The following is a 26266-nucleotide window of genomic DNA, read 5'->3' as shown; positions in this document are numbered from 1 at the left end:
GACGGTCCTTCCCCCGTGAGACACTAAAATCACAGTTACATATATCTCAGAACGGGTAACTGTTCCTCATCCTCTTTAGGAAAGTAAATTCGGTTTCCCATTTTTAAAGATAATTACACCAAGTATTCGCTTTTCTGGCAGAAATGTCTTCTCTCTTTTTACATCCATCCATCTCTGATTTGTTGTTCCTAGTTTGTTCTCGTTGTCGCCACTAACCTCGCGAGAACTGTAATGACAATTCAGAAAAATGATTATATTATAAAACGGGAATTTTACGGGAAAATACTAATACGAGAGGAAGGAAGGAAGGAAGGAAGGAAGGAAGGAAGGAAGGAAGGAAGGAAGGAAGGAAGGAAGGAAGGAAGGAAGGAAGGAAGGAAGGAAGGAAGGAAGGAAGGAAGGAAGGAAGGAAGGAAGGAAGGAAGGAAGGAAGGAAGGAAGGAAGGAAGGAAGGAAGGAAGGAAGGAAGGAAGGAAGGAAGGAAGGAAGGAAGGAAGGAAGGAAGGAAGGAAGGAAGGAAGGAAGGAAGGAAGGAAGGAAGGAAGGAAGGAAGGAAGGAAGGAAGGAAGGAAGGAAGGAAGGAAGGAAGGAAGGAAGGAAGGAAGGAAGGAAGGAAGGAAGGAAGGAAGGAAGGAAGGAAGGAAGGAAGGAAGGAAGGAAGGAAGGAAGGAAGGAAGGAAGGAAGGAAGGAAGGAAGGAAGGAAGGAAGGAAGGAAGGAAGGAAGGAAGGAAGGAAGGAAGGAAGGAAGGAAGGAAGGAAGGAAGGAAGGAAGGAAGGAAGGAAGGAAGGAAGGAAGGAAGGAAGGAAGGAAGGAAGGAAGGAAGGAAGGAAGGAAGGAAGGAAGGAAGGAAGGAAGGAAGGAAGGAAGGAAGGAAGGAAGGAAGGAAGGAAGGAAGGAAGGAAGGAAGGAAGGAAGGAAGGAAGGAAGGAAGGAAGGAAGGAAGGAAGGAAGGAAGGAAGGAAGGAAGGAAGGAAGGAAGGAAGGAGTCCATACCGCCCATCCCTAATGGTGGGACAGAGGGGTAAAATACGGTAGTTTCCCGACCAGAATGGGAGACTGGACAGGAATGCTTGGGGTGAGGGTGGCGGCCGAACCTGCCAGACTCGACCACAGAATTAATTTTCCTCTAGGTGGTTAAATATGGTCCACATCAGGCATGTCAGGCCGGAACCATCACCTCTGGACACATCTGGAGGATACAACACATGTAGACACCCAAGTCGGGCCCTGCCGGTGACCTCTGGCCCACATCACGGTGTCGTAACTGAACCTTAAGGACCAAAAGTGGCCCAGATTAAGTCCAAATGTGTCTGTTCTACTGGAGGTGGGCCAGTAGTCCCGGAGGTGGGCCAGTAGTCCTGAATCATAATCTCTTACCTTTTTATTTTTACAAGATCTGACACTGAAATACGTCAACAAACACGACTCTTTACGCTCGTCGGTGCTGCAGCTCCCCCTGGTGGCGCGGCTCATGTACAACACGTTTATGACATCACTATGACATCACTGCGTTTCCTCTCTGCAGTCTGCAAGTTCGTCAGCATCGAGATGAAGTCGGCGTTCCAGGAGACGGGGAAGACCAAAGCCGTCATCGACAGCAACTACAACTTCATAGACGGGAAGGGGGCGCCGCCCATCAAATACGTCAAGTCGTAAGTTCATGTGGAGCTTTTTTATCATCGACGCTGAAGTGAAACCTGGATCTGGTTCTGGACCTGTCTGCTGGTTTCTGGGTGTTCATGTTGAGATGTTTAAACCACAGATTTTAGCAGTTTCAGAGCATCAAGTGTTGCATATTTAACCTCACAGCCGTCGTGTGTTTGTACAGTCGTTGTGCTCCGGTTCAGCCTGCCGGTTAAAGTGGTTAAACTCCTGCGTTTCGGCTGTAAACCAGTTAAATCTGAGTTAAACTCGAAGCTGAACCTGGTTGCAGCGACACGGACGAGTTAAACCTGAACCCTGAAACATCAAATCAATTATTTTATGGAAGGAAAAAAAAAAAAAAAAAGATTTCACATCAATTTGAATATTTATTCACGCTAATGAATAAATAAATAAATGAATAAATGACGTCTTTTCAGCCCTGTTTTATGAGGACTTTATACTTCCATGTGTTTGAAATCTGCCATTTTCTAGTTTTTAACCTCTTTTATTTTGAAAGTGCTCGTACTGACAGGAAGTGTGTTTTCATCAGAAGAGATTATTTTACTATTCTGTTCATTTTATGCAAATAATAGTAATAACAAGAGTTAATTTAATGTATTTATTTATAAAGCACTTTCCAACGGCCTTCCGGTGTACCAAAGTGCTTTACAGCCACTAATAGATAAAAAGGAGGATAAATAGGAACAATCAAAAAAAATAAAATACAACCAAGCTAAGAGCTAAATGTTAGCTTACGGGTGGGCGATATGACGATATTAGATCGTGAAAGTTTACATGAAGACGAAGCAGCAGCGTGAGACCAAGTCAAGCAAGCGATGGAAAGAGGGAACAGAAGCTGTTACCTTTTATCTCCAATGACATGGTACCGTTAAAGACGGTACAAAAACGAGGGTTCAAACGCCGGCTTATGTAGCCGACCCGCGGTACGAGCGGCCCAGACGTAAATATTTTACAAAAATAAAGAAGTTCTGGTAAAAATTCAGAAGGTTTAAAGTTAATTCAGCCGTCAGAGTGCAATTAAATCTTTACTTTAATGAGCTTGAAGGTAAGATTTTCTACACAAACCAGGTTTCTAGAAAGTTGGAATACTGAACAGAATGAAAATAATAAGAATGGAAAAAAAAAATTGGAAAAACATGAAAACTGACAAAACGTGAAATATTGAAACAACTACAATCAGTCAAGATTTAAAAAGATAGTTTTTAATAATGTGTTGGACGGCTCTAAACCCAATTTTAATAGTCTCTTTAAATTATTATCACCCTCGGCAACATGTATTGTCTGTTTTTTTTTTTGTCAATTTTAGGCCACGTTTACACATAGCTGGGTATTTACAAAAACATATATTTCCCCATCTACGTTTTGAAAAATACCATAATTTACACGACCTCGCATAAATACACTGTTAAGGTGCTATGAGCATCCAAACCTACAGGGGGCAGTGTAACGAGAAGCATAAAGTCATGCTAGCCAATCAGAATCCTGGAAAAAAACGTCAACAAATGACACGAGTAACTTCCAGTTACTTCCAAGATGAACGAGAGTCTTTCGTTTGGAGTGACAGAGAAGTGGAGTTACTTTTAAGTGTGACTTTAGAATATAAAACAGGTAAAATACAAGAAAATATTGACGGTGGCCAAACTAATTGTAAACACAGGTGTCACACATGACGCTGGTGACGTTTCTGTCTCATAATGTGACGTTCTGAAGCCTAAATGTCAGTTTCCCTCCGTTTACAAGCAAACGTGAAGACGGAGTTTTTGCAAATCTCCACTTTGGCCGGAGTTTTCAGAAATGAAGGTTTTTGGTGACTTTGAGCTTCGTTTTCGTGTAAACGAACGGCCAAAACGCATGAAAACACCACGGTTTTTGCTCTGTGTAAACCGGGCCTAAGATCGTGATTAAATTGAAACTGTGATTTTTATTTTTTTTAAATCGTGATACGATATTTTTGCTGTGTCATGATGCAGATTTTCATTTGTGAGACTCTGAACTTCGTCCCGTCTTTTCTGCATCCACAAACTGAATTTGTAATTTGCATGACTTTTAAGATTTTTATTGTCGTTGTTGTTGTTTTTATTGTTGTTATTGTAAAAGTCCTTGTTCCCGTGTCTCTGCAGAGATCTGCGGTTCATCGAGGTCGTGGAGAACGTGTGTCAGAGGCTGCTGGGTTACAACCTGCACAAAGAGAGGACGGGCAGCAACCGCTTCGCCAAGGTCAGTCTGCAGCGTCCGGAGCTCAGGCTGAGAGGGGGCGTGGTTAAAGGGGGGTGTTTGTTCTGCTCTACCAAAGATACTCTATACAGAAGATCACGCATTACCCTTTCTGCAAATGGTATGAAATGGTATACACTTCCTGTCTCCTAAGTGGGCGTGGTCGCCCCTCTCCCCACATCGGGGTGTGCGTGTGTGTGTGCGTGTGTGGATCATGGATAAAAATGTATGCTAAAACAAATGATACTCACAATAACGTCATGTATTTATGGTAACCCGCATTAACTAGCTAGAAGGGCATTGGAAAACGACACCAGCAGCTTCCTTTTTAATCTCGACATTTCGACTTTTTTCTCGACATTTCGACTTTTTTCTCGACATTTCAACTTTTTTTCGAGATTGTACTTCAACATTAATCTCGACATTTTGACTTTTTTCTCAACATTTCGACTTTTTTCTCGAAGTGCATAATGAAAAAAAAAATCTTCCCCCAGTTATAACTAATATAGATACATGCAGCATGTGTTGTCTTCATTCTAAGGATGATACAAGACTTTTTTTTTTTTATGGATCCAGACATATTTTTTTTTTGTGTTTTTGATCCAATATGGCTCTTTCAACATTTTGGGTTGCCGACCCCTGGTATGTATGTATGTATGTATATATATATATATATATATATATATATATATATATATATATATATATATATATATATATATATATATATATATACCAAAGCTCTGGATCCCATCCCATAGTACTCGGGACGGCCCTACACATTTCACGGTCGCTGATCCTTTGTCATTTGTTGTAATGAATAAACTGTCAGTTACATGTTGTTGTCAACATCGTGCATTTTTTGACGTCTCACTACAAGCATCTATCCACAAAGATGCAGCAATGTTTTTTATGACGTTTTTGTAGCGTTAGCAGCCTTTTAGTGACAGTAGTTAGACAGGAAGTAGGTGCGGAGAAAGGAGGGGAAAATATGAAGCGAAGGGCCACAGGCCAGGACTCCAATCTGGACCAGCTGCAGAACATGAGGGGTCTCGGTTTGGGAAATGTCCCACTTAGCTGTATCATAAAAATCTATATGACAAACACTTTTTTTTCCCTAGTTTCTGGCATGTTTTTAGCAAAAACCTCGAATTTGAAAAAAAACTATCAAATGTTGCAAAAACCTCCAACATCACTGGATGTGATGTCGTTGACTGTTTGAATGATCGTTCACTGGCGTCTTCTCTTGAAGATTTTTGCAACGGCAGTGGTGGCAGTCGCAAACATCAGTTGCTTCCACGTCTCTTCTTCGAAGACTAAATCATCTTTGTTTTGGGGTGTCATGGACCGATTGACTTTCCAGAGGAAATGCAAATAATCACTGTGTTATCCAACAAGCTTTGGACCCTTCTGGGCCAAGAATGATGCTCTGTTAAGGTTTTTGGTCGTCTTGGACAAAAGATAGTGGAAAGAATCATGGAAAAAGATTAGATTAGATCTTTATTAGTCATTTTTATACAAAAACAAAACACTATAGTATATAAAACATTCACATACAACATAAAATGAAACAAATAACTGATTTATTTACCTGAAATACCTGCCATTGCAGATGTGAATGGTCTGTATCACGTTGTACAGTGAGTGAGGCTGGTGTTGACGACCAAATACCGCCTGATTTCACCTTGTACTCTGTGTACTGATTAACCCAAGAAAATGCATCTTGGAACGACGTATTAATGAGACTCGGGGCAATTTCTTGGAAAAAGGCGACTTGTTAAAGAAACTCAGCTTTATGCGACTCAGATTTGTTGAAGTCAACACTATGAAGACATTTCAAGTTGTCGTTCATTCCATCCAACGTTGGTGCTGCGTCATGATCGGGAACACATTTTTATTTGCTAGTTATTTTTAAAACATTTTCGGCGCATAACTATGCAACTATAAATTGGTTCATTTTCACTTATTTATCACTCTGCATGCTGATGACACAACTTACTGTGTACACTTTTCTTCACGTCTTACCCAAGATTAAAGGTATTAATTGCAATCGTATTTAAAAACATTGATTGTTATACTGGGTGAAATGGTCCTTCCATCCTGAGAGTAGCCAGTGAATAATGTGTTCAGAAAAAGGAAAGAAAAAAATCAATCCTCTCTGAAAGCTGTAATCCTGTAAAAACTGTAACCAATCAGTTATTTGCGCACCGAATGGCTCGGATTGGTCAGAAGACCAGAGGCTTGGCAGGAAGGGAAAGAACCAATCGGATGCCTTCATTTTAAACCACTATTGATGTTTTCCCACTCAGTGCGAGTAAGGGGGCTGGTCCAGTGGAGAAGTGACGTCACTGCAGACCCTTTATAGCGGGAAATGTGATTATCTTAAAAGAATACCAAAATCGTGCAAGAAGCCTTTAGGTCAGGGGTGTCCAAACTTTTTGCAAAGGGGGCCAGATCTGGTGTGTTAAAAATGTAGGGGGGCAACCTTGGCGGACGTTCTTTACATATAACAATTAATTTAAATAAATTTCGGCGAGCCATTCTGTGTTTCACATTTGCTTTTTTATTTTACTTTCAGCTATCTTAAGCATGTGTTTTGGTTAATTTGAAACATGCATATCAAAATTGAATTGACATTGAAAATTGAATATTCACTTAACTTCACTTTTTTTAACACTTTAACTTTTTTGTAACAGTTGAACTGAAGTAATTGTACTCTTGGGTGTAAATTACATTTGAAACATAAAAAAATATCTCACCATGGCAGTTTAATATTTACATAATTTTTAAACACAATAACAGACCATTTTAGGTGATACGTGATTTTAATTGTATCATGCAAATAGAACATCATATCATTTATACATTTATTTATAATTTATCTTCATTACTTTATACCCACTCACTACTTAATGAAACATGTATTTATTCATATTACATAAGTTACTTATAATTGGCAAAATGGATTTAAGACATGCAAATAGATCTGAAACTTGAGAACCCCTAGTTTTTTCATTCGACGATGAGGAAAATAAAAGGATAAAAAGATCTGTGCTTCAAAAAGAAACATATTACAATGGGATTTTTTACTTATTGTCAAAACTGATCCAGGCTGTAACTTAAGAGAAAAGGAGCAATAAATAACGATTAAGGCAGTCGTTTTAAGAGGTTGGCTGATTTATTTTTTGACATTTATTGGTAAATGGGCAGATGTGCGGAGAATGACGCAGTCCAAAAGTAAAGCTTGGAGCTTTTGGTCTTGTGAAGTTTACCTAAAATGGAAAAAAAAAAATGTTGATACATGAACAAAAGTTGAACATTCAAGGAGTTTCTGATCAACTGAAATGCTGCTTACACGCTCAGGATGGTGCGCCCCTGGACCCGGTGTCTTTGGGCAGTCCAGAGGAGGAAGTCTGCCCCTCATGCTGAACTGGGGAGGTTTCCTCCTGGAAATATACGGGTCTACAGCTCCGTAGACGGCTGGGCCCGGGGTCTGGAGGAGAAATCACCGTACTGAGAGCAACTCCACACTGGGGAGGATTTTTTGTGCCAAAATTAAATAAATAAATACATCATTAATTAATTAAAATGGGAATGAAATATATAATTAATTAATTAAATGTGTCATTAATTAATTAAAATTAGAATGAAATATGTCATGAATTAATTAAAATAAAATTCATTTTAAGTAAAAATATATATTTATTATTTCAGCATTTAATTAATTAATGACACATTTAATTAATGATTTCGTGTTGCTGAATCATGAAATGTAAATGTCTCGTCAAACTCAGTGGGCGGATTCCAAACACCTCATTGGTTCCCCTGTACATCAAGTCAAGATGGGAAAGTGCAGAAATAACTCCAAAGACTTCGAGCATCACGAAATCCTTAATTAAATGTGTCATTAATTAATTAAATGCTGAAATAATAAATATATATTTTTACTTAAAATGAATTGTATTTTAATTAATTCATGACATATTTAATTCTAATTTTAATTAATTAATGACACATTTAATTAATTAATTATATATTTCATTCCCATTTTAATTAATTAATGATGTATTTATTTATCTAATTTTGGCACAAAAAATCCTCCATACACACTGGGGAGGCTCTGGTCCTTTAATGACTATTTCTATGTACCTTCTGCCGGTCCTCAAAGAAGCTCCCAGTTTCCAGGCGACTGGCCATCGTATATCTGGGTGCTGAAGGAGCGGTCACAGCTCTAGACCCAATGATGGGGGGCAGCGTGTATGTTCCTGGACCTGAGCAACGGATACAATTTGCTGATGTACTTTTGAATGTGAAACGCTAATATTCTCCTCGTATATTAGGGCTGGGCGATATATCGAGATTTTAATATATATCGATATATTTTCAAACGCGATATGGTACGAGACAATATCGTTTATATCGATTTAAAAAAAAAAAAAAATTTAATTTTTTTTAAATTTTTTTTATGATTTTGATATAGCTTATTTTGTGACAAATTGACTTGAATGTTTTATTTGAGATTTGCACAAATGTTTTGTCATTTGCACAACTGTCAACCTAGGTGGAAAAGTCTGCCTGTTACTGTCTACATTGTATTAATTGCACAGTGTATTTTAATTTAATTGTTATGCAGGAAAGGGATATTTATTTTATTCAAGAAGCATTTTTATTCTCTATATGCAGGCAGTTTATTTATTTTACCTCTGTTAATAAAGGAACCTGTGTGACATTTGGCACGAGGCTTTGTATTAAAACTGACTGTTTTTTTAAGGGTTTGCCTCAGAAAAAAAATGAAGCTAACAGAGATGCTATGCTATAATGCTTTGGGGGAAACCCCAATTATGGCACAGAAAAAATATCGAGATATATATCGAGTATCGCCATTTAGCTAGAAAATATCGAGATATGACTTTTGGTCCATATCGCCCAGCCCTATCGTATATAAAGCTGACACCAAATATGCTTGTTACCTGGGACTCCATTAGTACCGTCCAGCTTGCGCCTCACACTTATAGAATATGCAGGAGCTGAAGGAAATGTCGCTTTCCCTGAATGCTCTGGGTAGTACTGGCCTGAAACCCCCCCAAAAAAACAGATAATAGAGAAACAGCTCACAGGTAAACTGCTTGTATGTTGATATCAGCACTGGGAAGTCTGTTTTAAAGGGAACCCTGGCTATTAAGACATGTAGGTCTTAAAAGATAAATGTTAGTATCAATTATAACAATGTGATATAAAAACTCTTTTTGATGTCTTCGTTTTTATAAAATTTGAAAATATAATTTAACTCGTAGGTCGCCATTGTTGTTTGCACCGCAATGCACTCTGGGTAGTGACGTCACACGGTTGCACCTGCTGGCCCCCGAACACTGTTGTGACTGTTCAACGAGATAATCCAGAGGATAAACATGTCATCTGTTCAGCCATTTCAATTTGAACCCATTTCAATTTGAACGAGCACAAGGTCAATGAGGAAGACAACACTGAAAACATATCTCAAAACGAGCCAAGTGAAGACCAAGAAAGACGGGATGAGGCGACAGTGGGACAAAATCCATGGTGTCTGCCAACAGAGAAGGAGAGCGTTTGTTGTCAAGAGCTCATGTTTTTGTCAGCAGCTGGGTCCCACTCGGCCTGAATATTCCACTATCCATTAGGGAGAGGATAGATTGGTTGGCTATTCAGAGTTCAATAAGTATTTCAACGATCTTTATTCGTCAAACAAAACTTTGCAATGACAAATTGGATAACGTGCGCACGGCGCACTACAGATATGGTGACATTATTATGCGCAGCTCCACACAGATGCAAACATAAACACAGGGGTGATAGCGCTCCAGCGTCACGCCGGATTTCCGGCATACCGAGATGTTTGCGAGAAAAAATTAAATAAAATCAGGTTTGCCGTTCGCGTAGATCCGAGAGACGCTTTCACTCAAAACCACACCAGTAGCTATACTGTCGGTAGGGGTGGTCTTGGGTTTTGGCCAATCAGATTGATTCTAGCCTCGCGTCACCAGGCTCCAGGCTGTTAACCGAAATCACCAAAATAAATGTGTTCACCAACATAAAACGTATAAAATAGGCATTAACTTTGTAATACAATAAAAGCAAACGGTCAACTTAATGGCTCTTGGACTTCCTGTAAATTATATTCCTTAAATGAAAGAGTTTCACCGTATTTTATTAGGTTGGTGCTTTTATTTCGACGGACTGTCTCTCGCCCTGGATCTGTTTCCTACCAAAACAGCGAGTCAACGGCCTCAGACCATTCAGCAGTCACTTCACATGGGGTTGTGTTTGTGTGTGTTTGGCAGCGTGGAGGCATGGAGTGCAATTTTATGAAGCCAGGGGAAGACACCAAAGCTGTCGAGAAAGATATTAAAAACAAATGGCGTTGGTCTTGGATTGAGGAGGTAGGCAGAGACGGAAAGCCCTTTGGGAGCTGGTGCCAGAAACTTCGCCAACCAGGAGCATGTTTCTGCACTTTGTGCGCAAAGAAAATATTATATGGAACTAGTGGGGAAAAAAGTGCTGCCACGGCACGAGTTGGACGCTAGTCACCAAGCAGCTTCACGAGCAATTAAACACACGTCACGTTTGCCGGGGGCATCAGCCACAGCAGATATCCAACCCTCAATGACAGATCGCATTATTCGACTTTTTGTTCTCTTAATTTCACTTGTTTGTTGCACTGTAGCTGTTTCAAAAAATATTTGGAATAAATGGTGCATATTTTTTCAGAAAATTGAATGTCTCCTTGCTCATGCCCTTTTGTCAATGGTTTGGCTCCTAATCAATACTGTAAACAAATCCAATATTCTTTGATTCATTCAATTTCTAGTTTACTTTTGAGTATTATAATTGTCACCCATTGACCTTTTTTAGTATGGCTGTAGTATCCGTAGTATCAGTGTGCTATACAAGCAATATGCATGCAGGTAAGTGACTAGTTAAAAGCAGGGATGGATTACTGAACAGGCCTACCAGGCCCAGGGTCCCAAGAGCTCTGATGCTCTCCACACTTTAAGAGGACAAAAAATGACAATTGTGTTGATCGGGGCATATATCTTGGCTTAGGGGCTCGCTTACCTCCCAGGGAAAAAAAGTTCAGGCTCAGGATTTTTTTTTACTATCCCCCCTGTAAACATTATGCTGTTGGCGCACCAGAAACACGGATGAAATCACAGCTAAACATTAAGATCATGGCGCACCTTAGGGCTGTTCGATTTTGCCCAAAAATAAAATCTCGATTTTTTTCTCTCAAAATCCGATTTACGATTACGATTATTTTGTGAATTGACAAAAGGCAAAGAAATTATTTCAAATATGCTGTTTTTTTATTGAACATTTGCCCCATTGGGCTTTAAGTGCAAACTTTGCTCTTATTAAACCAAAAATAAATGAATAAAGTGCAAAACTCTGTAAAATAAGTTGAAAAAAAGTTTTAAAAAATATAATAAAATATAAAGTTTTATCTCTGAAAAAAATCAGCAAATCAGCACTTGCAAACATACAGTAAGTTATATTTCCAATTAAATAAAACAAGACATTTTCTAATTAAACTAAACTGGGTCTTTGCATGCTAAATAATAATGCAACCCATGAAGGAGGTAGAGGTGTGTAATGTCAGTCATTACATTTGCTATTCACATTTGCAAGTTTTTTGCAAGGAACACGAGCCGGTCTACCGTATCTGGCTTGAGGGATGCCCGGTGGCATGTTACAACGCCCCCTCCTACACTAAAGAGCCTCTCCCATGGGGCACTTGTCGCAGGTATTGAGAGGTATTTCCATCAATCATTAATATGGTATCCATCATTAATATGTGTGCAGACAAGGTAAAAAAAAAAAAAAGTGAAAAATCGATTTTCACGTTTTAACATCGTTCTAATTACATAATCGTGATTACGATTTAAAATCGATTAATCGAACAGCCCTAGCGCACCTACAAAAAAGTTTTTTTTAAAAGTACAGCACCATGAAGCATGAACTATAAAAACACCATAAAACTCAGCTAAGCTAACCGACCACACGTTTCAACTAGCAGATAGCTTATGCTACAATACAAACCCCAGCCAGATGGCTCCACCAAAATGATCAGAATAGTCATTAAATTAAATAATGATGTTCTTGCCTATTTGAAGCGAAGTCATCGCCTCCCGTTTCGTCAGACTCCCGGGCAAGTCCACTCAGCCTCTGGTGTCATGGTAACATCAACCGGTGGAGCCAGCACGTACCACAAATAAATACATAAATCCTTCCAAAACATGTACACACAGTGCGTACAGGATTCTGGCTGGCGGCGCCGCTGCATTATATAAAGTTTAATGCACTGATAAGATGCGCACGACTTTGATCATTTTTGCAGATCTCTCGTGCATCACAGCACACGACAACTTTGATCCAGTTTGCCTGAACCGAGACGTCTTATGGGCTCCCTCGTCAGCCTCCACGGCCGGGACAGTGCTCCTCATCTATGTTTTAGATACCTGTCCCAGTTAAACTAACGTGGCTTATCTTCCCAGAGCCACTGGACTACGTCATCGCCCCCAGAATGCATTACGCAGGTAGAACATGGCGCCTCCCGCAGGTCAAAATATGTAATGAACATTGTAGATTTTTTAAGCAATTACATTATTTTATGTGTTTCTAACAACATATTTTAGTATAAGAGAACAATTGTGGCTTATTAGGGCCTACAAGTCTTAATAACCGGGGTTCCTTTTAAGACTGTTATACTGGGCCTCACTGACCTGGTCCGGGGGTCTTGAATTTTGGTCGTTCTTCTGGACGGCCGTGCAGGGAAAATGCAGGTGCACAAGTGTGGCCGTGTCTCATGATGTTGGGAAGAATCAAATATTTTGGTCCCGGAGAGCAGTCAGTACTTTTGCACCAAAAACGTTGTCCGAAAGAAAACATCTGTGCTTTTGGCTTGGTGGGATCGTGTTTGTTTGCACCTTAATCAAAGGTTGAAGGGAGGTAATCTTAATCCCAAAATGAAAACATAATAATACTGCAAAAAAAAAAGGTCATTTGAGATTTACCTGTAAGTGGAGGAAGTTTATACTTTGGCCCGGGCCTGCCGTAGAGAGCAGATATTGGAACTCTCGGTGCGTGCGGCCTCCAGGTTCCAACCCACGGTCCATCCCTTTGCGTATCCTTCAAAGATGAAATGGCAAAATAACAAAATAATGCTAACAGATTTGGCTGTAACTTGAGATCAGTACTCGAGTTGTAAAAAAAAAATCAGGGGGGATGGTGGATTTGATCATATGGGACAGATAATTTGTGCTGATTACAAATAATATAATATATTACAAATAATAGCAGTGACCAAAACACCTGCAGAAATACTGCAGGAATGACATAGCAGCAGTTAAATGCAGCCTTCTGTAAGCTTTAAATATCCACTGGGCTTACATCAAATACATCAAAACACAACAATAAAAAACTGTTTTCTGAACTTATCAATATACCTCTGTCCTTCACAGGATAAGTAAAATGGATCACTGCAAAAACTCAAAATATTAACAAGAATATTTGTCTTATTTCTAGTTAAAATGTCTCATTTTAGTAAAAAAAAAATCTCATTACACTTAAAACAAGACTCATCACTGGAAAAAACAACAATTTTCACCTGTTTCAAGTAGATTTTCACTTGAAATAAGTAGAAAAATCTACCAGTGGAACAAGATTTTGTTGCTTGTAATGAGAAGATAAATCTTGTCCCACTGGCAGATTCTTCTACTTATTTCAAGTGAAAATTTACTTAAAACAGGTGAAAATTGTCCAATAAGTTATTTTTCTGGTGTTATTCTTCTGGAGATGACTCTAAATGTTGAAATAGCAGTAAAACCACATTCATTGATGAAATGACGCGATGGTAACAGAAGTTTTACTAGCCCACCACAGGCTTCAGCTCTTCATGAAGCAAACAAAGAAACACATTTCAAAGAATGTCCCCGAACAAACTCTTCATTTAAAAACCAAAAAGACTGAGAAAAGCGTAGGCGTAACTCGACCCAAATCAGTAAACACGTCTTACACCTAGAGCGACGTGAATCACGACCAGGTGTCGCCAAATTTGCACAAACTCAACGAAACACGGGTTGTTTTGCTTTAAATATGGTTACTGACGCTAAACAAATGGATGGTTTTACCTTAATAAGCGTCTCCTCCATCTCCCAAAGTTTGTCTCAGCCTTTACCTCCTGAAATCAGCACATACACTGAATTTAAAAAACAGATTGTTTATGTCACTATAACAACGTTGTCATGGAGATAACTCTTTCAAAAGCTTGCACAATCTATGCTCATTATGAATTTGAGTGCAGGAATTCCAAATATGGAAATCCTTCCATCCGTCCATGATAGGACGGAAGTAGCGTAGTTTAAACCATTGAAAGCAAATATGAACTAAAGTGGTTTTCAGTGGCGTCGTCACTGCGTTTCAACATGAGCTCATTTCTAGTTCAAGTACAAGTACAAGTACAAGTACACTGCAGGACTACAGGTGAAGTAGTCCAAAGCTCACAATCACTCTGGATTCTCTTGTTTTTTTTTCTCATGAAAGTCTGTTTTGTCAAAGACTCATCTAAAAGCACGTTTAAGATAAGCAGTGGATGCTGTATATCAGATGTCTGTAAAGGCCAAAGCACCAGATTGAAACAGATCACAGTGACGGCATCAGCATCTGCAGAAACATCACCTCACAACAAAAGCAGCCAAAAGTATTTTGCATATAATTTATTTTATTGCTTATCATGCTGTTATATACTGTGACATACCAAAATGTTTTCTGAGAAATTAAATAATAACAATAATAAGAATCCAGTTGGTTGGTGGAGTTGTTGTGTCCACTGGTTACGGCTGCTCTTCAGTGCAGCGTTGCTGCTGCCGGCCCTCGTCATGTATCGTTGTCGACGGTTTCTCTCACACTGGCCGTCAGGACTTTCATTAAAGGTGCGAAGCTTCCCATTTCCTTCAGAGCAGGGGTCGGCTCTTTAGCGCCGCCCTAGTGGCTCCCTGGAGCTTTTTCAAAAATGTTTGACTTTTTTCTTCTTTTTTTCTTTTTTTTCTTTTTTTCCTTTCCTTTTTAATCTCGACATTTCAACTTTTTTCTCGAAATTTTGAGTTTTTCTCGACATTTTGACTTTTTTCTCGAGATTGTACTTCAACATTAATCTCGAAATTTCAACTTTTTTCTCCACATTTTGACTTTTTTCTCGACATTTCGACTTGTTGCCCGAAATTTTGACTTTTTTTCTCAACATTTCAACTTTTTTCTCGACATTTCAACTTTTTTCTCAAAATTTAGACTTTTTTCTCAACTTTTCCACTTTTTTCTCAACATTTTGACTTTTTTCTCGAAATTTTGACTTTTCTCGACATTTCGACTTTTTGCCCAAAATCTTGACTTTTTTTCTCAACATTTCAACTTTTTTCTCAACATTTCAACTTTTTTCTCAACATTTCAACTTTTTTCTCAAGATTGTACTTCAACATTAATCTCGACATTTGGACTTTTTTCTCGACATTTTGACTTTTTTCTCGACATTGACTTTTTTCTCGAAGTGCATAATGAAAAATAAATATTCCCCTTAGTTATAACTAATATAGATACATGCAGCATGTGTTTCCTTCATTCTAAGGCTTATACAAGACTTTTCATTTTTTGCGGCTCCAGACTTATTTGTTTTTTGTATTTTTGGTCCAATCTGGCTCTTTCAACATCTTGGGTTGCCGACCCCTGCGTTAGAGTATTAGTTACCGCCAAAACTAACGCTGTTACTGTAACACGTTACTAAATAACGCGTTAGTCTCAACACTGGTCACCAGTGGCAGCTTAACGCAGCGGTCGCTTCATCAGCTGAAGAACCCTGGAGATCATTTTAAGATGAAATAAAAATTCCTGTCGTCTGTTACAACAGCAGTGGGAGGACAAGAAAATAATAGGAACAATATAAACACAACAATATATACATACGTGTTAATTTACACCGCTGCACATTTAGAAATATGATTGGTTGATGTAACTGAACGTGAATATTTATTTCACATAAATGGGTCAAACTGTTTAAGTCTTAGTGAGTTAGTTAGTTATTTAGTGAGCTCTGCAGGGATCTGTACCGGGAGCTCTGCAGGGATCTGTACCGGGAGCTCTGCAGGGATCTGTGCCGGGTGGGAGCTCTGCAGGGATCTGTGCCGGGTGGGAGCTCTGCAGGGATCTGTACCGGGTGGGAGCTCTGCAGGGATCTGTACCGGGTGGGAGCTCTGCAGGGATCTGTACCGGGAGCTCTGCAGGGATCTGTACCAGGATCTGTACCGGGAGCTCTGCAGGGATCTGTACCGGGTGGGAGCTCTGCAGGGATCTGTACCGGGTGGGAGCTCTGCAGGGATCTGTACCGGGAGCTCTGCAGGGATCTGTACCAGGATCTGTACCGGGAGCTCTGCAGGGATCTGTACCGGGTGGGGGCTCTGCAGGGATCTGTACCGGGAGCTCTGCAGGGATCTGTACCGGGAGCTCTGCAGGGATCTGTTCCGGGAGCTCTGCAGGGATCTGTTCCGGGAGCTCTGCAGGGATCTGTACCGGGTGGGAGCTCTGCAGGGATCTGTACCGGGTGGGAGCTCTGCAGGGATCTGTACCGGGTGGGAGCTCTGCAGGGATCTGTACCAGGTGGGAGCTCTGCAGGGATCTGTACCGGGTGGGAGCTCTGCAGGGATCTGTACCGGGAGCTCTGCAGGGATCTGTACCAGGATCTGTACCGGGAGCTCTGCAGGGATCTGTACCGGGTGGGGGCTCTGCAGGGATCTGTACCGGGTGGGGGCTCTGCAGGGATCTGTACCGGGAGGGAGCTCTGCAGGGATCTGTACCGGGAGGGAGCTCTGCAGGGATCTGTACCGGGAGGGAGCTCTGCAGGGGTCTGTACCGGGAGGGAGCTCTGCAGGGATCTGTACCGGGAGGGAGCTCTGCAGGGATCTGTACTGTACGATAGCTTTCCTTCTCACAGTTCGGCTGCAGCAGCCTGTCACTCAAGGAGCTTTAGCCCCCGTCCTCCAAGGACAGAGCCGTCCTTCTTGATGAGTTTATCTCTTCCTGTCAGCCGCCCAGATGCTACGACCAGAGCCGCTGCAAGGGGTGTGCGAACCGTGCGGCCGCACGGGGCCTCGCGCCCCAAGGGGCCTCGCGCTATGGCCGTTTTTGAAAAAAAAAAAAAAAAAAAAATCGTTTTTTTTTTCGTTTTTTCTCTTATAATTATCAACAGTCACATTCCATTACAGACCTAAATGTGTACTACTCTGTGCATATCAATAAATTATATGTGCAATGATGTGCGTGTCTGTTGTTCAATACAACTGATCAGACCAAGCGCAGACACAAGCTGCTCTGATCCAGACGGTGGAGTTGGAACAAACTGTCACACAATGTCGAGAGAACGAGACAGATTCAGGAAATTTCCATCAGGGGATGAAAAAAGAAAAAAACTAAAGAAAATGGAAGAGTTTAATGCCTCTCTGAAAAATCTCTGATAAATTTGTTAGAAAAATCACCAATCCGACCGGGTCTCAAGCAGCCGCGGGGCCCCGCGTCGAGGCAAGCCAAATGATGATGACTCTGCTAATTGGAGAGTTAAAATTGCGCATATAGACACCCGATCCGACCCAAAAAACCCCAAAATTTCGCGCGCGTGAGCCCCCCCAGGCCATTTCGCACAGGGCCTCACAAATCTCCCAAACGGCTCTGGCTACGACAGTCCAGTTCATCGATCAGATGAACACCAGAAATGTGTCATTTTAGAGATTTTGAATCACTTTTCTGCTCCTCCGGTACGATTATCATAATATAAAAGATACAAATACCCTCGAGCTCAGGAAGGTTTGCCAGTCCCAGGTACAAACATCCACTACAACAGACTGTAGTTGGAGGTGACAGGACTCTAAGCCAGGGATATTCAAATGGCGGCCCATGGGCCACTTGCGGCCCGCCAGGAGCTTTTATGTGGCCCCTGGTCATATTTTAAAAAAGGGGGGGAAAGTAGTGTTGACCCGATCGATCGGCCGCCCGATTCGTGGCGGCCGGCGTCACTTCCGAAGTGACGAAGTAAGCGACACTAACATGGTTTACATATTGCATTTTGTTAATTAACAAAAGTTTAAGATGCTTGGTAGCCTTTTCAGTTGGTTAATGATTCATTGGACAGTGTTTGTACATGTTAATCTCTGTTGGAGATGTTTTTTACTACTTCGGATTTTTTGCCAGTGTTGCACAGTGTTAATGTTTGTCACAATAATTGTTATTAACCTCCGTTTATAGAGGACTTGTTTACATCATTAGGCTTCTACGATTGGCCTGAAACTTTTTTCATTTGAATCTCTAAATGAGGACTTTGCATTTCAGATGAACTTCTAAACCTCCTATAATTTCATGCGATTGTTTTGTTTTGCTGATATAATGCACAGATGTGTCATTAATAAAGGAGCTTATGGTTAATATTTTGGTGGCTTATTTATAACATCAAACTGGCTACTATGGACTGAAATGCTTAATATAATATTCAAATAAGGAAATCTTGGTGGAAAGTGGTGCTTTGTCATTATGGCGTGTTTTATTAAAAGTATAGGTCAATATCAACTTCATTAAGTTTGCACAATGCATGGTTTCAAAATGAACTTGCATTTAAAATAATATTTCTTTATCTGAATATTATATTTAACATTCACAATTACTAAATCTGGAGACAATTAATACATAATTCATATGTAAACTAGACAGATATATTCTCCTGCTCATTCCTGAGCACAAATGTATTTTTTATATATTTATACATACATACATACATACATACATACATACATACATACATACATACATACATACATACATACATACATACATAAATCTTCGTCTTTGAGTGCAAAATACATTTTGAAAACCCCCAAATTTTCCACCTGTGCGCTTTGTGCGCGCACGCAGTGCGGCCCTCTCCATACAGTCCTTTTGCAGATGTGGCCCCCTGCCTAATCTAGTACAATACCCCTGCTTTAAGCCATTTTTTGACCCTGCTGTTGTCTGTGGCTGCAGGGCATGTCGGAGACCTTCTCCACCCTCCACGGCTTGGTGAATAAAGGCGTGAAGGTGGTGATGGACATCCCCTACGAGCTGTGGAACGAGACCTCAGCCGAGGTCGCCGACCTCAAGAAACAGGTGATTTCTTTATTAAAAACATGTTATATTCTACTGATGAGGATGTATGTTTCCTTATTTGAACCATTTACTGACCCGTCCAGGTGGTTTATGTGCAACTAAACCGTAAACTCATTTATAACAGGGGTCTTCAACCGGGAGTCTGAGGTACTGCAGGGGGTCCTCCAACTTAAAAAGAGATAAAGGCAATTTTAACCAAAGTAATTTGTGAGTTAAAAAAAAAAATTAAAATACACACATATATATATATATATATATATATATATATATGTGTGTGTATAATATATAATGAAAACTCCATTAACAGGCGATAATAATCTACTTTTGACAATAACTATTTAGTCTACAACTCAATGAACCCGCTGTATGAGCGGCCCTGACGTAAATACTTTACAAAAATAAAGAAGTTCTGGTAAAAATTCAGCAGAAGGTTTAAGGATAATTCAGCCGTCAGAGTGCAATTAAATCTTTACTTTAATGAGCTTGAAGGTAAGATTTTCTACACAAACCAGCTTTCTAGAAGGTTGGAATACTGAACAGAATTATTTTTGTCAATTTAAGATTGTGATAAAATCGAAATCGTGACTATTAAAAAAAAAAAATGGTGATACGATATTTTCTGTCGTATCATGATGCAGATTTTTATTTGTGCGACTCTGATGAACTTCGTCCCGTCTTTTCCGCATCCACAAACTGAATTTGTGGTTTGCATGACACTTACATTTTTTTATTATCGTTGTTGTTGTTGTTATTGTTGTTGTTTTTTATAACAACATATAACTATTTAGTCTACAACTCTACATAAATGATTCTCATTTGACTAATGTCAACTTTAGAGCGGGAAAACGAGCTAGCTAGCTGTTTAAGAAAAGAAAATTAGTTGCAAAATTGACTTGTCTATTTTCTATTTAACACTAGTTCGACCTGAAGGATAAATTCATGACAATAACGAAGCCTAAAGCTGGAGGTTGTCACGTTACAGCTCGGCCTAACGTTACTCCTTCCACGTCTGACGAGGCCAAAGTTTCATCAACCGTAAACACATGTAGCTAATAACCCAGTCAGGAATTGGTTAATAAGGTGATATAAGCAGAATAAAACCCATTCAAAAGTTATTATAAGCCAGGGTTAATATGTGACATTAAAAACAAGGGAAAAAATCTGAATTCCCTGCGGGTCCCTGCTCTGATTTTCCCTCATCCAAGGGTTCCTGGGCTAAAAAAGGTTGATGAAGACCCCTGATTTATAACATAAACAGGGTTTCTGCGGGGTTTTAAAAAGTATTAAAAAGTGATAAATGAAAATTGCCAAATTTAAGGCCATTAAAAGTGTTAAATTCACTGTCAGAGGTATTATTTTTTTTTTAAATTGGTATTATTTTTTACCTTTTACATTTAAGCAGTCTATTTTATTGTCATTCACAAAGTGAAATAAATGTGAAACATCTGGTCAATATCAATGAGTCTATAAATCTGTTCTGTATAGTGTTCTATAGTTCAAAATCTGTATTAATGTTAAAAGGTCCGTGATTAACACTTAATGTTGTGACCGTTTTTATAAAAAAATCTGAAGGTAGTGAAAAAGGTATTAAATTGGTATTAAATTTAACATAAGGATTGCTGTATAAACCCTGATAAACTAGTAAGTCATGTGATCAGACTGATGCTGGAAGGTGTGAATAAATGCCTGAAGGTGAACGGTTTCAAAACTAACACTCATTGTTCAGCATCTATGTTTGTAAATGAAACGCTGGGTGATCCAGCCGTCGCCTCGGTAACAGGATCTTCCATGTCCACCTGACGGGGAACTCAGTCTTTCCTTTCGTCAACGAAAAATGAAGACACATTTTAGCAGAGTTTTTATTTTGTAATCTACATTTTAGTCTGGTTTTTATTCCTCTACAATATTGCATTTTTATTTAATTATCATTATCGTCACATGACCAGCATTTTCTGTGCGTCTCATCTCATTTTCCTCAGGTGATAAAGGTTCGTTGACGACGATATTTAGTCATAATTATTGACGTTGACCAAAAGCAGCTTTACTTCACACCTGCGTCAGTGCGTCTGCTCGTGTTCTAACCCTGAACTTGTCTCCGTCCAGTGCGACGTGCTGATTGAAAAGTACGAGGACGTGATCGAGGACTGGTACAAAGGCAGCCAGGAGGAAGACCTGACCTCGTACCTGTGTGAGAAACACGTGCTCAAGGGACAGGACAAAGGTAACGCCCGGTTACGCTTTAATGGCCACGGTTACATGATGTTTTTTAGTTCGGAATTAATTATTCCGAATGAAATAATTCAGAATTAAAGTATTTTCCTTCGAGTTTACATGGAAATAGTAATTCTGAATTGAGGTCTACATGGAAAACACGTTTGATCGGCTTTCTCCAATTCCTCTTAAGGTCTGGGGGTTGGGAAGGTTCTGATTGGATAGGGGGCGGACCGGAAGTTAAACTACCGGAAGAAAAACTAACTTCCGCTACAACTTTGAAAACCTCACAATTTTTATGTTTCCTGTTTCCATCTGTTCTTTTAATTATTTCCAGGTCCTCCAAACTATTTATTAAATAAATGCTCTCTGCTCTTGACCACCGTTTACTGCGTGCTGCCATCTTGAAACTTTGTTTGGAAAACAAGCCCAGCGTGGAATATAAGCGTCATGGAGACAGACGGGCGAGGGAACGAGCTGAAAGAAAGACCAGAATTAATTTAAAGCGGAATGAGTGTAAACATGATCGTGGAATTATTCTATTTGGATTTAAAATCAGAATAAACCAGCTACTTACTTCGGAATTAAGTTTAATTCAGAATGGCCATTTTCATTCGGAATTAGGTGTTTACATGGTCATTTTTACTCATTTTAAATCTGATTTAATTTTAATTCTGAATTAAAGAGGAATTAAACTTCCCATGTAAACGTCTTAGGCCCTGTCCCAATACTTCCCCTAGCCCTCGTTTTCATCCCTACCCCTAATTTTGCGCGTTCCTATGAGGGTAGTGGTGTCCCAATTCCTCTTTCCACCTATCAGTGGAGAAAACGAGTGTAGTGGCTATGAATCTGTCCCTACGGAGCGAGGGTTTTTCAATCCTCACTAGTTTTCTAGGGACAAAAAAATTTCCCAGAATGCTTTTCGTCGTCATTTGCAAACTGAATCAAACAAAAAAACATGGCGGACATTTCTTATTTTTTAGTGAATAAAATCAATATTTTCAGTTAGTTTCTGCATAAAAATGCGTTTTTATTACATTTCTAGCGAGAAATATATATTTTTTTCATAATATTCACTCAGTGAATGTACATAATCACTTTTTTGCCCGTTTTTTGCAACCTCGCCAGAATAAAGGCTGATTTATGGTTCCGCGTTACACCAACGCAGAGCCTACGGCGTAGGTTTCGCGGCGACGCGCACCGTACTACGCCGTAGGCTCTGCGTCGATTTAACGCGGAACCATAAATCAGCTCCGGAGCCGGCAGGCAGGCAGAAATCCCCAAATTTTCGGAGCAAATTTCTTAACAGGTGTTATTTGGATAAACTGAGCCCAGGTTGGGGATCTTAATGGTTACTTTTACGCCTGAAAAAATATTAAAACTTAATAAAGTGCCATATTAACAGCGCTACAGCTGAAATTAAAACAGCTTTTGGCTCTCAGCTTCCTGATTAGGATAGGGATGAAAACGAGGGGTAGGGGGAGTATTGGGAGTGCCCTAAAATCTGTGGCTTCTTTTTTAGGGGTAGTGAAGAAAAGAAGGGCGAGTGAAACAAAGTAGGGATAGTGAAGAAAAGTAGGGGTTGTATTGGGATTGGGCCTTAATGTCTCCTGTTCGTTTCCATCTCTGATTCTATTCCTCTCCTCCTCCGTCAGCCTGCCTGGGTGAGGACTGGTCTCCGAGCAAGAAGGGCGACCCGGCGTCCATCGCCGAGGACAAGAAGAAGAAAAAGAAGAAGAAGGGAGGAAAGAAGGCGGAGGGAGGGGACGGCTCCGACGGAGAGAAGGCCTCCAAGAAAAAGGAGAAGAAGAAAGTGAAGAAGAAGAAAAAGAGCAAGGCTCCAGTGGAGAAGGTGGATGGAGGGGCGGCGGCGGAGGAGGGAATCCAGCCGCAGGTGCCTCTCCCCGGGCAGAAGACGGAGCTGTGAGGCCTGGACCGGGTCTGGACCGTCGGGCGCCGGTCAAAGGCCGGTGATGTCACAGCTTCTCCTGCGTCACGGACGGCGTTCATGAACCTCCCACGTCTCTCCGGCTCCAGGCCTTTCAAGGCCCCGTCGTCTTTGCCTAAAAGTCCCGTCGTCTTTGCCCGAAGGTCCCGTCGTTTTTTCCCGAAGGTCCCGTCGTCTCTGCCCGAAGGTCTGGTCGTCTTTGCCTAAAGGTTCCGTCGTCTTTGCCTAAAGGTCCCGTCGTCTTTGCCTGAAGGTCCGGTCGTCTTTGCCTAAAGGTCCCGTCGTCTTTGCCTAAAGGTCAGGTCGTCTTTGCCTAAAGGTCCCGTCGTCTTTGCCTAAAGGTCCGGTCGTCTTTGCCTAAAGGTCTGGTCGTTTTTGCCCAAAGTTCCGGTCGTCTTTGCCTAAAGGTCTGGTCGTCTTTGCCTAAAGGTCCCGTCGTCTTTTCCTAAAGGTCCGGTCGTCTTTGCCTAAAGGTCCGGTCGTCTTTGCCTAAAGGTCCGGTCGTCTTTGCCTGAAGGTCCCGTCGTCTTTGCCTGAAGGTCAGGTCGTCTTTGCCTAAAGGTCCGGTCGTCTTTGCCTGAAGGTCCGGTCGTCTTTGCCTGAAGGTCCGGTCGTCTTTTCCTAAAGGTCCGGTCGTCTTTGCCTAAAGGTCCGGTCGTCTTTGCCTAAAGGTCCGGTCGTCTTTGCCTGAAGGTCCCGTCGTCTTTGCCTGAAGGTCCCGTCGTCTTTGCCTAAAAGTCCCTTCGTCTTTGCCTGAAGGTCAGGTCGTCTTTGCCTAAAGGTCCCGTCGTCTTTGCCTAAAAGTCCCGTCGTCTTTGCCTAAAAGTCCCGTCGTCTTTGCCTAAAAGTCCTGTCGTCTTTGCCTAAAAGTCCCGTCGTCTTTGCCTAAAGGTCCCGTCGTTTTTGCCTAAAATTCCCGTCGTCTTTGCCTAAAGGTCCCGTCGTTTTTGCCCAAAGTTCCCGTCGTCTTTGCCTAAAAGTCCCGTCGTTTTTGCCCAAAGTTCCCGTCGTCTTTGCCTAAAAGTCCCGTCGTCTTTGCCTAAAAGTCCCGTCGTCTTTGCCTAAAGATCCCGTCGTCTTTGCCCAAAGTTCCCGTCGTCTTTGCCTAAAAGTCCCGTCGTTTTTGCCCAAAGTTCCCGTCGTCTTTGCCTAAAAGTCCCGTCGTCTTTGCCTAAAAGTCCCGTCGTCTTTGCCTAAAGATCCCGTCGTCTTTGCCTAAAAGTCCCTTCGTCTTTGCCTAAAGGTCCCGTCGTTTTTGCCCAAAGTTCCCTTCGTCTTTGCCTAAAAGTCCCGTCGTCTTTGCCTAAAGATCCCGTCGTCTTTGCCTAAAAGTCCCTTCGTCTTTGCCTAAAGGTCCCGTCGTTTTTGCCCAAAGTTCCCTTCGTCTTTGCCTAAAAGTCCCTTCGTCTTTGCCTAAAGATCCCGTCGCTTTTGCCCGAAGGTCCAGTCCTTTTAATCTTGGCTTTTATTCGAGCGGTTTGAATCGACGGCTCGGTAACGGCTCGTACCCAGATCCACGTCCCCCCCCCGTTACCGTGGCGTCGGGACGACGGGAACCGACCTGTCGGATCAGCTAGTTACGCTCTTTTCTTTTTAAATAGATGAAGTTTTTCTCTGGATGATTATTGATCGCTGATGAACATTTGTATAGTTGAATTTAAGGATGATTTGTGTTCAGCTTCAGCTCCAACTGTCGATCTCTTCATCCCAGGCGCCGCTCAACACGTGAAATCATGTTTCACTTCCACCTGCGCCGTTTTTAAAACCTCCGATTTCACCAAAAGTTTCTTTGAAACTTGAAATTGAAACTTTTTTATATGAATAAGTTTTAGATAAGTTTTAAATAAGTCTGCAGACTTTAGAAGGATCACGCGTGCAGCTTAATAACGTTTTTACACTCAAAGTAGAGATTTTAAATGCTGAAGAAGACCTTTACATCGTTTCCTGTCGTCGTCGCACATTTACCCCCAAACGGAGAGATGCTTCGACACTTCGTCAGACCAGAACTTTTCTTTTTTTTTTTTTTTTAAATGCAAATAAATAATAAAAATAAACAAATAACAAAACAGAAGTCGGAACGGTCCCAACTTTAACATGATCTTCCAACGAAGAAAAAACAGCAAACGCTTTCTAAACCTTTAAACACCCTGATTTTAAGCTGATAAACTGACTCAAGTGTGACTGACTCGGAGCCTGCGGCATGCTGGGAAACTGTTCTGGTCTCATGAGACGAAGCTCGGCGCCTCTGGACCTAAATCTAAATGTGTGTTTTGGTGTGAAGCCAATACATCCATGGTGAAGACTAATGACTTTCAGAACCGGCTGTACCGGGTTCTTCTCTCCAAAGTGTTGCTCTGTATCGTCTCATTTTAAGTATTTTACTGGTTAAAAGTGAGCGTTGATACAAACGCCAGTTAAGATTCACGTGTGCGACTCCGGGAGTGTGTTTGTGTGCGTGTTTTTACAAGATTTCTATGCTGAAATTAAGATGCTGGATGTGTTGTCATGGAGACGAGCCGAATCATTAAAACGCTTGAAAATAACAAACGAGAGACTGGATGTCTGTGGTCGCAGTTATTGATCAGATCAGTCGCTGATCGGTGAGTATGAGCGGATGTTTCTCTCTCTGACGCTCTGATGTACATGTACAGGACTTTCTCAGAAAATTAGAATATTGTGATTTTCTGTAATGCAATTTAAAAAAAAAAAAAAAAAATGTCATACATGGATTAATTACAAATCAACTGAAATATTGCAAGCCTTTTATTTTAATATTGCTGATCATGGCTTACAGCTTAAGAAAACTCAAATATCCTATCTCAAAAAATTAGAATATTCTGGGAATCTTAATCTTAAACTGTAAGCCATAATCAGCAATATTAAAATAATAAAAGGCTTGCAATATTTCAGTTGATTTGTAATGAATCCAGAATGTATGACATTTTTGTTTTTTTAATTGCATTACAGAAAATAAAGAACTTTATCACAATATTCTGATTTTCTGAGACAGTCCTGTTTG

The 26266-nt window shown here is 40.7% G+C and overlaps 1 protein-coding gene across 1 annotated transcript in view; it reads left to right on the top strand.

Annotated features, from left to right (window-relative positions):
• Nucleotides 1–25799, top strand: part of cnpy3 (canopy FGF signaling regulator 3) — a 29307-nt gene extending 3508 nt beyond the window's left edge. The window contains exons 2-6 of the mRNA XM_061710237.1: nucleotides 1528–1654; nucleotides 3788–3884; nucleotides 18966–19088; nucleotides 21192–21309; nucleotides 22955–25799. Coding sequence (XP_061566221.1) covers nucleotides 1528–1654; nucleotides 3788–3884; nucleotides 18966–19088; nucleotides 21192–21309; nucleotides 22955–23226 — 737 coding nt within the window. The 3' untranslated portion in view covers nucleotides 23227–25799. The remainder of the gene's footprint in view (nucleotides 1–1527; nucleotides 1655–3787; nucleotides 3885–18965; nucleotides 19089–21191; nucleotides 21310–22954) is intronic.
• Nucleotides 25800–26266: the final 467 nt, after the last annotated feature.

This window comes from Cololabis saira, chromosome 20 (assembly GCF_033807715.1).
Source record: "Cololabis saira isolate AMF1-May2022 chromosome 20, fColSai1.1, whole genome shotgun sequence".
Taxonomy (NCBI): Eukaryota; Metazoa; Chordata; class Actinopteri; order Beloniformes; family Belonidae; genus Cololabis; species Cololabis saira.
Note: the sequence above shows the minus strand (reverse complement) of the source record. Positions and strands in the feature narration are given on the sequence as shown.